A 14,077-nucleotide genomic window follows, 5' to 3' on the forward strand; every position below is an offset into this window, starting at 1 on the left:
TTTTAACTGCTGCTCTGTCAAGACTACCTGCTGATTATTACGACGAAACATAAAATGTGTTGTCGCCGTGGCCCTCAGTCGTTACCTGAAATTATTAAGACTGATTCTTACCTTTAATTATTTATACTGGATCGCCATCTGACTGCTACAGCAAACTGTGGAATGAATATACTTACTTCTCTTTAACATAATTATAAGCTGCTGGTGGAGTTTCATAATACTTTGTGACTGGAATTCTTTAAGTTGAAGTTAATTTAGATTTGATAAAAGCTGAAGCTCAGTTTAGACTTTTCTTTTAAGATAACAATAAATTCCGTAAAGCATTTACGTGAATGATTTTGGGATAGAAAATTCTTAATGCATTTAATCTGGTAGAAGTTAACTATATTCTGAGAACGATCTTGACAAACAATTACAAGGGGTATAGTTCTTTACAAAAATTCTTAAAAAGTTGCGTTGCGCTACATACCTAATTTTCCATCAAAATTACATAACTATATTCTGAGAACGATCTTGACAAACAATTACAAGGGGCATAGTTCTTTACAAAAATTCTTAAAAACTAGCATTGCGCTACATATAGCGAGTGGCTGGCGAGCACACCGCTTCTTTCAAAGTGTTAATTCATACCTCGCTTACAGCGACCTCCTCTCATGTCTCGCTAGCTACGACTGCCTCGTCTCACATCTTACTCGCAACTGCTCGCTTCCAACGCTCAATGCTACAAAAGTGCGGTCTCGCCGCCAACAATGGTTTTTGGTGCAGACAATCCCTGCTACCATTACAGATGTATTACTGCGCGCTGTTTCCCGCTCTTTCTCAAAATGTATCTATGCGCGGTTTCCCGCTCTTTCTCAATAATACACAATGCAATTTAATTAACAAAACAATTTAAATAAGAAACAGTTCAGATAATTACATGCTAAAACAGTTTAAATACGCCTATTACATAATTACAAGAGATATTTGTTAATAGACACATAATTAATGAAGTGATAGTTGAATATCTCTGAAAAATTGTTTGGCTGCACTGTCACATTAGCATTTTATAATTAGTAAAATTCTACCCACCAACTAGCATACCTGACACACTCTGTCAAATGTAACTTATCTCCTATGGCCCATGTCATCCTTGTGATAGTTGGAAAATATATTGGTAATTTTAGCAGTGTTGGTGTGTAAATTTATTTGAAAATGAAATTGATACTGTTAAGGCAATAAGGAGTCCTATAGATTTTGGAAACCAATATCAGCTAAGTACTTCTACATCCACAGCTGTACACCACAACTCAGTTTTCAGGGCATGGTGGAGTATATTTTGGGTGCCACTCTTGTGATCCGCATTTGTTGTTAGGTTTATGAATAGTGTGTGAGAAGAATGACAGCCAACAAGTCTCTGTACAAGCACAAATCCATCCAACTCCAGAATATCAAGTCATTGTCGGAGGAAGCAAATTGCTAACTAGTGAGATCCCCAAGAACTGAATGTACTTCCTTTTTCCAAAATTAGTTTTCTCTGGAACTGCCTGCCATATTACTACTGGGAGCTACAAGGAGTAGTTACACAAATAAGGTGATTCTCTACATACCTTTATGCTGTCTTAGACAAAAATAATTCATTGGGCTATTGAAAATGACCGTGAAATTGAAACCAGTTTAACCACTGAAATATTTTATGTGAGCATCAGACTAAAAAAAAAAAAAAACTTAATTGTTAATTGCAATTAGGTAGCAAAAAAGAAAAAAATTAATTTGTGCTATATCACTAGAGTTTCAGGGCCTTATATCAGAAAATAACTGCATTCTGAGTTTCATTTAACCTGTGAATGAAGTGTAGTTTCATTTGTTGAATATGTTAATTTTCAGAAATTTGTCTTGGGAAATTATCCAAATGTCTAATGTTAAGATGCTAATTGCTCATTAGTTCCTAGCAGTACATCACATGAAAATTTAAAACGTGTTTGTAACTAATGGTTATACACTTGTCATGGTCACTAAAATTTTTTTCTTTGTTTTTACTTCCCATGACGTGTTTTGGGTTGCCCCACATCATATCCATGGCATACAAATACCATTTGAGACAAAATAGAGAAATATACATTACAGTGAAGCAGTGTGACATACTGTTAACATCAACATGTAGTACCTTGTCACTTGTAATCATTTCATAACAACGTCAGTGCCCAAACTGGCTCAGGCAGTGCCACATGTTATACTGTAAACAATCTTTGCCACAGGGTAGCTTTAATCATAGTAACAAAATGCCTATGGCAATAGGCATATCCATGAGTATTGACACTTATTACATGTATTTTTTTAACTTCAGTTATATAAAAAATTGTAAGGAGCAGTAATGTATAAAAGCAACTAATATGTGGTATATCAAATTACAAAAAACTAATGCACTTTAAAGGTGGTATATGGGGACAAGAATATTATTGGAATTACTAAGGACCTCTGGCATATAGAGCCCAGCAGCTGAAAATGTAGTATCTCAACTGTCATTACATTTACATTACAATGTGCCAAATGAATGTAGTACATTTTTAACTAAACTATGTTATGGAAAATATGTAATGAAATTCTACTCAACTTATCTAACAATCATATAACACCAGATATGTGAAAATAACACAAGCAATGCTTTAACAAGCCATCGAGTTGCACAATGCATGACAGAGCCAAAATATTGTAAAATATTGGAAGGAGTGAGAACGAACATTTATTACGACAACCAAGTGTGAAGCCACTTCTTTATTCAAAATGAAATGCGGCTCTTATGTGCAAAATTTATGTGACTTTAAAGCTCATATTATTATATGTCTCATTTTTAACATGTTTGTATTTTTTAGAACAAGAAATTTAAACTTTATTGAAGAATACCATTCATTGTGTACAGTGCTCAGTTAACCAGCAGATTATAATTACATGAGATAATTTTGTTGCAGGTGCCAGCTTTGTCACTTGGTATTGGCCATCTGAGCTTAGGAACAGACTTCAAGACTCCAGAACAAGGAACAGTACAGTTAACTGTACTAGTTGAAATTGTATCTGCCTCAGGCTATGATTTTGATGGTCTTTTCATTGAGTACTGCTTTGAACTACCTGATGGTATGCTGTTTTCTTCTGTCTACTGTGAACCATTCTTAATTTTGTTTACATCAGTGCAAGTACTTTACATATAGTGGTGTTTTCTTCCTCCTCATACCAGTTCACTTCTTCATACACCTCTCTCCCCCTCCCTCCCTTCTAAATGACAATTGCTGTTCATAACACACTGGTTGCTAACAAGCTATAGATCAGTTCCTTTACAGACTGTGTATCTACCATAACAAATCTGTGTTATTGGAATACAGACATCACTATTCAGGATCAGTTTTCCAGATCCATTTTGTAGTAGTAGTAGTAGTAGTAGTAGTAGTAGTAGTAGTAGTAGTAGGAGTTTCATCCATCATGGTATTGCAATTTAAGGGGGAAAAATAATTCATATATAAAGGCATTTATGTACTTACAAGATCTGGCTTGAAAAGGATGGGACAGGCAGTCAGCCACGGCCTTGTAGCAGGATCCACCCAGCATTTTCCAGAAGTAGGTCAGGAAAAACAAAGGAAACCTAAATGAGGATGGCTGGATGAAGGTTGGTTTCCTCATCCTCCCGAATACAAGACGAGCCTGTTTAAAACTGCACTCCCTCATTCAGTTTATCCCTAGTTTACAGTACTCTTTTGCAAATACGTTATTTAATAATGTAAAACACTGCTACTGTACAGAAACAATGTTTGGTTTCCATGTTGTGTGTTGCAACTTCCTATTTGCTAAGCCTGAAAAACTGAATCATCATCCCTCTATAATGAATAAGGTGCTGAGATCAGAAAGCGCACAGGATGAGATAAAAACATACTGTGAAAGTGTTATGCGAAATTTAGGTGTTTTATTAATATTATCGGTATTATTATTTACTTTTGTTACATTGTTTGCCAAACCTTCACTGTGTAGAATGTGTTCCTTAAAAGGTACTTTTTATCTACTTTTTTAAATAAGCTTCTGTTAGTAATCTCTTCAATCCCCTTGGACAATTTAATCTACAGTTTTATTGCTTGTTAAAAACTGCTGTTTGGAGAGTCATGTTTACTGCTTTTTGGTAAATTTAAGTTCACTCTAGATCTTGCTCTATGGCCATGGACAGAGATATTTCTGCAGTAATTATCAGTATTAGTTTTGATGTGTTCGACTGATCTGTAAATGTACTCACATGGTGTAGTTAGAATCCCAAGTGTTTTGAACAGGTCTTTGCAGTGTGCTTGACTACATTTTTTAAATTTTTTTTTATTCCTATGGCCCTTTTCATTAGTTTGAAAACTGTATTCATATTTAGTGCACTCCATAGCTAAGAACTGAGTGTAAAAATGAGTAGTATGTAATAAAAATACATTGCCTGTTACACACTGAGGACAGGACTCTCAAGGGTGTAATATGCTGGTGACATTCAATTTGCAAGTGTCCTCATGTGTTTGTACTACTTCAACTGAGAACCAATATTTATTCCTTGAAAGTTTGTGTTTGATACACAGTCTGTGGATGTGCTCCCTATAAGGTATGCCCAATTGAAAAGGAGACCTTTTTTATAGTGGCATTGTTACTAATACTGGTGCATTTGACGAGAGATGGCTTGGTGGTATACCCAGTTGTGCAATTTGAGTTATTGGCTTCACAGCAGTTTCCTCTTTCCTGGAAATTGTTTCCACAGTTCTTTGTGTGATGGATTCCTCCCAGTTAGCACAAAGTGTGTTCTCGAATTTCTTTGCACAGTAGGGAAGTATGCTTCACAAATTTATCACAGGATGAAAAAGGTGTACAGAGAGCAATGTCCTGCACAGGCACAATATTCCAGTGTTATCAGCGATATGAGGCAGGATGTGTAAACATTGAGGAAATGTCACATCCTAGGCAGGCACACATTGTCACCCCTCTTCCAATGCCACAATTTTGGTTGTGGAGGAACTCATAAGGACAAATTGTTGAATCACCACAAGTGTCATTGATGGTGGACTCTCAATAAGCAAAGGAACTGTGCATCACATAATCCATGAGAAGACTAATTATGACAAATTGTGTGTACAGAGGCTCAAAAGAAGGCATGAATGGGTGTTTGCTTGACCTATCTGCTAAAATATGCTATGCAAGGAATGGATTTGATTGCTCATATTGTGGTATGTGATGAAACATGGTGTCACAACTTCGACCATGCCTCCAGACTTGGTAGGCAGAACTGATGTCATCCTGGCTTGACTTGTACAAAAAAAAAAAAAAAAAAAAAAAACAGTGCTGGCCTGAAGGCTGAAAAAATGTCGCTCAGTTTCTTTTTTGACCAAGAAGGACTTCTACCATGGGGTGCGACAGTTAATGCTGATCAATATGATGACACATTGCTGATGCTCAAAAGGCCATCAAGAAGAAATACAGGGATAAGTTCTTGAATGGGATAGTACTTCTCGAGGACAATGCTAGGCCACGTGTGGTCAAGAAGACCCTAGAGTTCAATGAGAAGTTCTGGAACATCCTCCTTACTGCCTTAATATCTCCCCATGAGACACGCATACATTTTGCCCCTTAAAAGAATCCCTGAAAGGTGACAAGGAAGTGCAGGACACCATGGAAAACTGGATCTGTTTGCAACTCAGGAGTTTCGACACTGAAGCCATCCACTTATTTGTCACATGCAGGGAACTATGTATCATTGTCAATGGTTATTATGTATTGTGGTACTGTTCCACATGAACTTTAATTATGATATTGTCATTAAAATTTCTTTTCATATAACTGTTGTCTCCTTTTCATATGGGCACACCTTATACTGTACATTTAATTTTCCAACCGAAATTGTTTCTTTGTGTTCAGTGTCTTTTACTGCATGTTAACATATTGTAAACATCCTTGAGAGTTTCATTTGCTTTTGTCTGCAAGGAGTTCTCTTGTTTTGTCTGTGACTGTAATACTGCAGTCATCAGAAAAGAAAGTCTTTTTTTATGAGTTTCATTATTGGGAATGTCACTGATGTATATTAGGAACAGTGGTGATCCTAATATGCTCTCCTGAGGAACACCTTTATTAATGTATTTGGTTATGATAAGAGTTTCAATAAAAGTTTAGCCTTATGTTAGGTTTGTGCCACCTCTGCTCTTTGTACTCTACCTGGTAGGTATGATCAGTACCAGTCATTAGCTCCATTTATTATGCCTGATGGTTCTAATTTTTTAGAATCTTAAGGTCAACAGTAATAAAAGTTTTAGAAGTCTCTAGGAATATGCCTATGACAGACTCATCCTTGTCATGAGCATCAAGTACCTCTTTTTTGAATTGTACTATGGCTAATCTTGTACTTCTACCACTTTGAAACCCAAAATTTGTTTCATTTAGAAGATTGTATTTATTGAAATAATTAATTAATATGTCTTTTATAACTGATTATATTATTTTGAGACTGGTGAGAGCAAGGAAGTGGACCAGTAATTTTCTTTGTCTCCTGCATCACGTTTATTTACCAGATGTACAAGTCTTGCCTATTTTAAGTAGTGTGGATATTTCCCTAATACTGATTCATTTATTACGTTTGTTGAGGTAGCTTGTATATTCTGTACACTTTGCTCCAGCACACATATTGGTACTTCTTCTAAGTTGACCGACTTTGTTATAGGTTTTATAGGTTTTGTACTATGTACTTCATGTTCTGTGGTTGGTAGTAACTTCATTGTACACAATGCACAACAGTGTGTGGCTATTAGAAACTGAATGTATATTAATTGAAACTGATATCTTTTCATTCTTGTACTTATAACAACATTGTGTTGGGGATGTAAACTATCAAGCTCTAAGGATTAACAAGTGTTTCATGAAAGTTTTAACTGAAATTTTTGTTTTTGACACAGGCTGGTCAGGTCCATCTCCTGCGCTTCTTGCAGGAGCAACACATCGGTCAAATAAAAATGACAAAGGAGAAGCATTTTTTGGTTACATTTTTGAAGTTGAGCTTGCAAGCACAGATCACATAGGTAAAGAAATTACACTAATATGATTACTTTCTTGAAATTTTAGTGTAACTGCTCTAGGAACGTGCAGGTAGCCATATGGAAAGCTGAACAAGACTACCATTTTATTTAGTTATTTCAGTGTCCTCCAATTGACATTGTGTATAACTTTACTTACAAATCTGTATTTTCTTGCTTCCCCATTCAACTCATAAATTTCCTAATATCTATAGACAGTATTGCAGCTAATCTTCCAAGTACTGAATAAATATACATTTGAATAAATACATGTATCTAAAAACAAAGATGATGTAACTTACCAAACAAAAGCATTGGTATGTTGATATTGACACTAACAAACACAAACACACACACAAAATTCAAGCTTTCGCAACCCACGGTTGCTTCATCAGGAAAGAGGGAAGGAGAGGGAAAGACGAAAGGATATGGGTTTTAAGGGAGAGGGTAAGGAGTCATTCCAATCCTGGGAGTGGAAAGATTTACCTTAGGGGGAGAAAGGGACAGGTACACACACACACACACACACACACACACACACACACACACACACACACACACACACACACACACACACACACACACATATATATATAAAAAACAAAGATTCCAAGACTTACCAAGCGGGAAAGCGCCGGCAGACAGGCACAATGGACAAAACGCACAAACACACACACAGAATTACTAGCTTTCACAACCGATGGTTGCTTCTTTCACTTTAACCTCATATTACCCTTTCCACCTTCTAATACCATGTCAACCTCACAACATCCCTACAACGACCCCATTAAATTTTATTTACATTCCCTCCGCAAACATGCCTTCACCCTAGCCAGATTATGCTCCCATATTTTATTTACTCAGGCTTGTCTGACATTTGGCATTACTCCCAAAGGCCTCAAACTTAAAGTTCCCATCTCTGGCTGCAATCCTTCTTTCCATCAGTCCTTATCCCAGTTCCAAACAGCACAATCCATAGCCCTCACCCGCCTAATCCTTCACCTATACATCGACTCGGCCAATGAACACACCCGTCAACTCCTATCCCAAATCAAAGTCCTCAATCTTTCCTCTCCCACATCCACACCGGCTGTTCATAGCATCCTCCTACAGGCCAACCGCAAATTTGAACAGCATGCCCCCCTCCACCTCAAAAAACTATCCAATCTCCTGGTTTCCCACCTCCGGAAAGGCAACTCACTCACCCTCCACAACCTTTCCAACAAACTTCAACCTCCTCTCATTGCACACAGACCCAGTCTCTCCCATCTACTCAATCTCCCACTTCCAGCTCCACTCCCCCCAACACCTCAAAATTCTAGTCAACACAATCTGGAACCACAACACCCCAATTCAGTAGTTAACCTTTCCTCCAAACCCCTCTCCCAATCCGAAACCTCTGTCCTATCCAAAGGCCTCACCTTCAGCCCCACTCCCAGGTTCAACCAAACTGCCCTTGTCAAAGATTTACTGTCCTACACTCATAGTCTCTGCTGGAAATATCACTTTGCCACGAAGAAAAATAATCCTGATCCCACTCCTAATGATCCAACTCCCCAAGACACTATCCAAATTGAACCCTGCCTGCAACAGTTCCGTCCTCCATCACAGCGGGACCCACCTCCTCTTCCTCAAAATCACCCTCTCCAAACCTTCCAGGAATTTCTCACTTCCAGCCTTGCCTCTCAATCTTTCTTGAAAAACCTTAATCCTACTCCCAACATCACCACAGCCGAAGCCCAGGCTATCCGTGATCTGAAAGCTGACCGATCCATCATCATTCTTCCGGCTGACAAGGGTTCCACGACGGTGGTACTTGATCGTCGGGAGTATGTGGCTGAGGGACTGCTTCAGCTTTCAGACAACTATACATACAAAGTTTCCCCAGGTAATCCCATTCCTGATGTCCAGGTGGAGCTTCAAGGAATCCTCAGAACCTTAGGCCCCCTACAAAACCTTTCACCTGACTCCATCAAACTCCTGACCCCACCGACACCTGGCACTCCTACCTTCTACCTACTTCCTAAAATTCACAAACCCAAACATCCTGGCCGCCCCATTGAAGCTGGTCACCAAGCCCCCACAGAACGTATCTCTGCCTACGTGGATCAACACCTTCAACCCATTACATGCAGTCTCCCATCCTTCATCAAAGACACCAATCACTTTCTCGAACGCCTGGAATCCGTACCCAGTCTGTTACCCCCGGAAACCATCCTTGTAACCATTGATGCCACTTGCCTATACACAAATATCCCGCATGTCCAGGGCCTCGCTGCAATGGAGCACTTCCTTTCACGCCGATCACCTGCCACCCTACCTAAAACCTCTTTCCTCGTCACCTTACCAGCTTCATCCTGACCCACAACTTCTTCACTTTTGAAGGCCAGACATACCAACAATTAAAGGGAACAGCCATGGGTACCAGGATGGCCCCCTCGTATGCGAACCTATTTATGGGTCGCTTAGAGGAAGCCTTCTTGGTTACCCCAGCCTGCCAACCCAAATTTTGGTACAGATTTATTGATGACATCTTCATGATCTGGACTCACAGTGAACAACAACTCCAGAATTTCCTCTCCAACCTCAACTCCTTTGGTTCCATCAGATTCACCTGATCCTACTCCAAATCCCATGCCACTTTCCTAGACGTTGACCTCCATCTGTCCAATGGCCAGCTTCACACTTCCGTCCACATCAAACCCACCAACAAGCAACAGTACCTCCATTATGACAGCTGCCACCCATTCCACATCAAACGGTCCCTTCCCTACAGCCTAGGCCTTCGTGGCAAACGAATCTGCTCCAGTCCTGAATCCCTCGACCATTACACCAACAACCTGAAAACAGCTTTCACATCCCGTAACTACCCTCCCGACCTGGTACAGAAGCAGATAACCAGAGCCACTTCCTCATCCCCTCAAACCCAGAACCTCACACAGAAGAACCCCAAAAGTGCCCCACTTGTGACAGAATACTTCCCGGGACTGGATCAGACCTTGAATGTGGCTCTCCAGCAGGGATACGACTTCCTAAAATCCTGCCCTGAAATGAGATCCATCCTTCATGAAATACTCCCCACTCCACCAAGAGTGTCTTTCCGCCGTCCACCTAACCTTCGTAACCTCTTGGTTCATCCCTATGAAATCCCCAAACCACCTTCCCTACCCTCTGGCTCCTACCCTTGCAACTGCCTCCAGTGTAAAACCTGTCCCATGCAACCTCCCACCACCACCTACTCCAGTCCTGTAACCCGGAAGGTGTACACGATCAAAGGGAGAGCCACGTGTGAAAGCACCCACGTGATTTACCAACTGACCTGCCTGCACTGTGACGCTTTCTATGTGGGAATGACCAGCAACAAACTGTCCATTCGCCCCCAGGGGCTCAGCATTCACTTGCTGAGTACGGACTTGGCGACCCCGGGGTCCTGAGCTGGGGACTGGTCTGCGCCGCCAGTGTCCTGTCACCGTAACCCCCGAACATGCTTCAGCGACCACCGTACGGCGCGGCGGTGAAATGTTGTGTGCTGCGGGGAATGGTAATCTTGGCTTGACCGCCTGGATTGCGAGGAAGGCCAACCTCTATAAAAACCCCTCAATCTTTCGGTGTTCTCTGCGCCTAGAAGATGCATGGCTGTTGGGGTGGAACAGTCGCAAGCGGGCAACCTCTGGGGCACCTGCCACACCCCAGTTGTATAAGGCTTACTCAGGCACGCGGGGCTCTGTCTGAGCGGACTTTTAGTTCCCTAGCTGCTTGTGGGACCGCAATGGACCCTTCGACCTCAACATTTCCCCCTACCAGTGGCTTGGGTGGGCCGCTGGTAGGAAAACACACCCCATCGAAAAATCGGCTACGCGCTGCGAGTCCTCCAGCGCCTGGTGTTGCTAGAGTTTTAACAGAATGTAGTAACGGAGCACATGCTGATAATCAGAATGTGTTTTTGATTATTAAAAGGAAGGAGGGTAGCTTTGAGAGGGTTTCTCCCTTTTACATCCACAAGGGTCTTGAGGGAATTGCAGGAACACTGAAATCTGTAAAGCGACTGCGCAATGGGACTCTGTTAGTTGAAACTTCTAGTTCCCGTCAAGTCGCTGCCCTTCGGAAAGCAAATTGTCTAGGAGAGTACGCTGTCGAGACCGAGCTCCACTCCACTTTGAATTATAGTAAGGGTGTTGTGACGTGTAGGGACTTGGTGGATATCCCCATAGACGTGCTAAAATCTGAGTGGGCTGACGAAGGAATTGTTGACGTGCAGCACAATATGAAACGAGTCAATGGGGACCTCGTCAAATCTGACTCGTTTATTCTCACATTCAGTTGCCCGAGACTCCCGGAGCATGTTAAAGCGGGGTTCTTACGTTTGCCCGTACGGCCATATTTCCCCAACCCAATGCGCTGTTTTAAATGTCAGCGCTTTAGGCATACTACGTTGGGGTGCAATGGGATAGCCACTTGTGGTAAATGTGGTCAGCCTGCCCATGACGGAGCCGATTGTTCATCGCCTGTGAAGTGCGTGAATTGCTCTGGGAGTCACCCTGTCTGGAGCCGGATCTGCCCCATCTATCTCGAAGAACGGAAGGTACAGGAGATTAAAACATCTAAGCGCATCCCCTATGGTGAGGCCAAGAAGCTCTTTAAGGCCATGCAACCTCCTGTGTTTTCAACATCTTTGGCTTCCGCTCTCAAAAAACCGGTACAACTGGCCACTGTTGCTACACAAACGGAGGTTGCTAGTGTTAGCACTAAAACCTGCGCTTGCCAGTGCACTTGTGCTGCTGCGGTTGTTTTGCAATCTGCGGCTCTCCCTGCTACATCGGACAAGGCCGTGGTTGCTGACATTGAGGTACTTCCAGCCTCCCCCCATATGGCGCCTTCTGCCCAGGCGAGTCAACCTCCAACTGTTGACAAGGCTCTGCATTCCAAGCCCCCCAAGACAAAGCCTCAGAAGATGAAGGTTCTGCCACCTGAGGAGACTAGTCAGCGTCGGTCCGATGATGATGCCATCGTACTGTCTGACATCTCCCGTGGGTCGTCATGGGATCTTATGGACATTGATGTCGACCGGGGGCGATCTTCTCGCCCCAGGAATAAATCTCCGGCCAGTACGGTCTCTCCTCCAAAGCACAGAGGCAGGGTGAAAGTTCAGCCACCCTGATCACTCGCTCCCATATTACAGTGGAACCTGCATGGTTTCAGGATGCATGTGGCCGAATTACAACTCCTTATACGAGAGTGCCCCTTGTGCTTATGTCTCCAAGAGACACATTTTCGGGCCACTGATTCTCCTTCTTTACGCGGCTATACCGTATATCGAAAAGATGATCTGACGGGGCAAAGGGCAAAGGGTGGTGTTGCGGTTTTTGTCCGTGACGTGCACCCCTCATCTGAGCTCCCTCTCATCACCGACTTGCAAGCAGTTGCAGTTGACATTCTTGTGGGTCGGAGGCTCACAGTCTGTTCTGTTTATTTACCACCTCCGGATGCGATAGACTCTGAGGCTCTCACGGACCTTATTAGCCAACTCCCTCGCCCATTTCTTCTTCTGGGGGACTTCAACGCTCATAATGTCTTATGGGGCTCTCCGACTACTTGCCCCAGGGGTCGCATTCTGGAAAGCGTCATGATGTCTGAAGAACTGTGCCTCCTCAACTCTGGTGCTCCCACTCATTTCTGTACTGCTTCCGGATCGTCATCGGCTATTGACCTTTCCTTTTGCTCTCCAGCACTCGCGGATTCTGCTCTGTGGGAGGCTGCAGCTGACCTCCATTCTAGTGACCACTTCCCCCTCTGGATTCGCCTCCTGGATGAGGCTGCGGCCTTACCAGTGCCGCCCCGGTGGCACCTTTGCAGAGCTGACTGGACACTTTTCAGCCAACTGGCTGTTTTGGAACACCGTGCCAGCGTCCACGAATGGGTAGACCATGTTGCAGCCGTGATCTCACATGCTGCTGAATTGTCAAACCCACGGTCATCCGGTCATCCCAAGAGGCGTCCTGTCCCTTGGTGGACCACTGAGTGCCACTCAGCCATCCGCGCCCGCCGTGCAGCACTGCGCCGCTTCAAGTGCCGTCCCTCAACTGACAATCTTGCGGCCTTTCGGGTGGCAAGGGCCAGAGCGCGGCGAGTGATTAAAGAGAGCAAACGACGGTCATGGCAATCGTTCTTGAATTCCATCTCTCGCTCCACTAGTTCTACGAAAGTATGGGAAGCCATCAGGAGGATTTCTGGGAAACTCAGCCAGCTCCCTGTCACGGCATTGCTGCATCAGGGATGTCTCCTCACGGCGCCGAGAGACATTGCCCAGACACTGGCCATGCATTTTGCGGAATCTACCGCCACTATTAACTGTGATCCAGATTTCTGCCGCTACCGCACTGCCATCGAAAGGGGTCACTTGGACTTCCGGTCTCTAAATTCTGAACCCTATAACTGCCCCCTTCACAATGTGGGAACTGGATTCTGCGCTGTCTGTGGCTCATGATACTGCGCCTGGTCATGATCAAATCCGGTACAGCATGCTGCGGCACATGTTGCTGCCATCCAAGGAAGTTCTCCTGAACTGTTTCAATATGATATGGTTATCCGGCACGTACCCTGACTCGTGGAGAGAGGCGATTTTGATTCCCCTCCTCAAACCAGGGAAGGACCGAACGCATCCCTGTAGTTATCGGAGTATTGCTTTGACGAGCTGTGTTGGGAAGACATTGGAATGCATGGTCAACCGCCGCCTAGTTTGGCTGCTCGAGACCAGGCAGCTCCTTAGCCCCTCTCAGTGTGGCTTTCGGAGATGTCGTTCCACTATAGACAACTTGACCCTGCTTGAGGCCGCCATCCAGCAGACCTTTCTACATAACCAGCATTGTCTAGGGGTCTTCTTTGACATTCATAAGGCGTATGACACTACTTGGCGCCGCCTTATCCTCAATCAACTCCATGAGTGGGGCTTTCGTGGCCGTCTCCCCATCTTCATTCGGTCCTTTCTTTCTCACCGCCTCTTTCGGTATCGGGTTGGTAATGTGCTATCGGATTTG

General features: G+C 43.1%; 1 protein-coding gene across 2 annotated transcripts in view; it reads left to right on the forward strand.

The window, feature by feature from the left end:
• Positions 1 to 14,077, forward strand: part of LOC126283929 (Meckel syndrome type 1 protein) — a 135,594-nt gene that overhangs the window by 100,112 nt on the left and 21,405 nt on the right. The window contains exons 5-6 of one of the 2 annotated variants that reach the window (XM_049982312.1): positions 2,949 to 3,111; positions 6,927 to 7,049. In XM_049982312.1, coding sequence (XP_049838269.1) covers positions 2,949 to 3,111; positions 6,927 to 7,049 — 286 coding nt within the window. The remainder of the gene's footprint in view (positions 1 to 2,948; positions 3,112 to 6,926; positions 7,050 to 14,077) is intronic. The other variant, XM_049982314.1, reaches the window with a different exon arrangement.

This window comes from Schistocerca gregaria, chromosome 8 (assembly GCF_023897955.1).
Source record: "Schistocerca gregaria isolate iqSchGreg1 chromosome 8, iqSchGreg1.2, whole genome shotgun sequence".
NCBI lineage: Eukaryota > Metazoa > Arthropoda > Insecta > Orthoptera > Acrididae > Schistocerca > Schistocerca gregaria.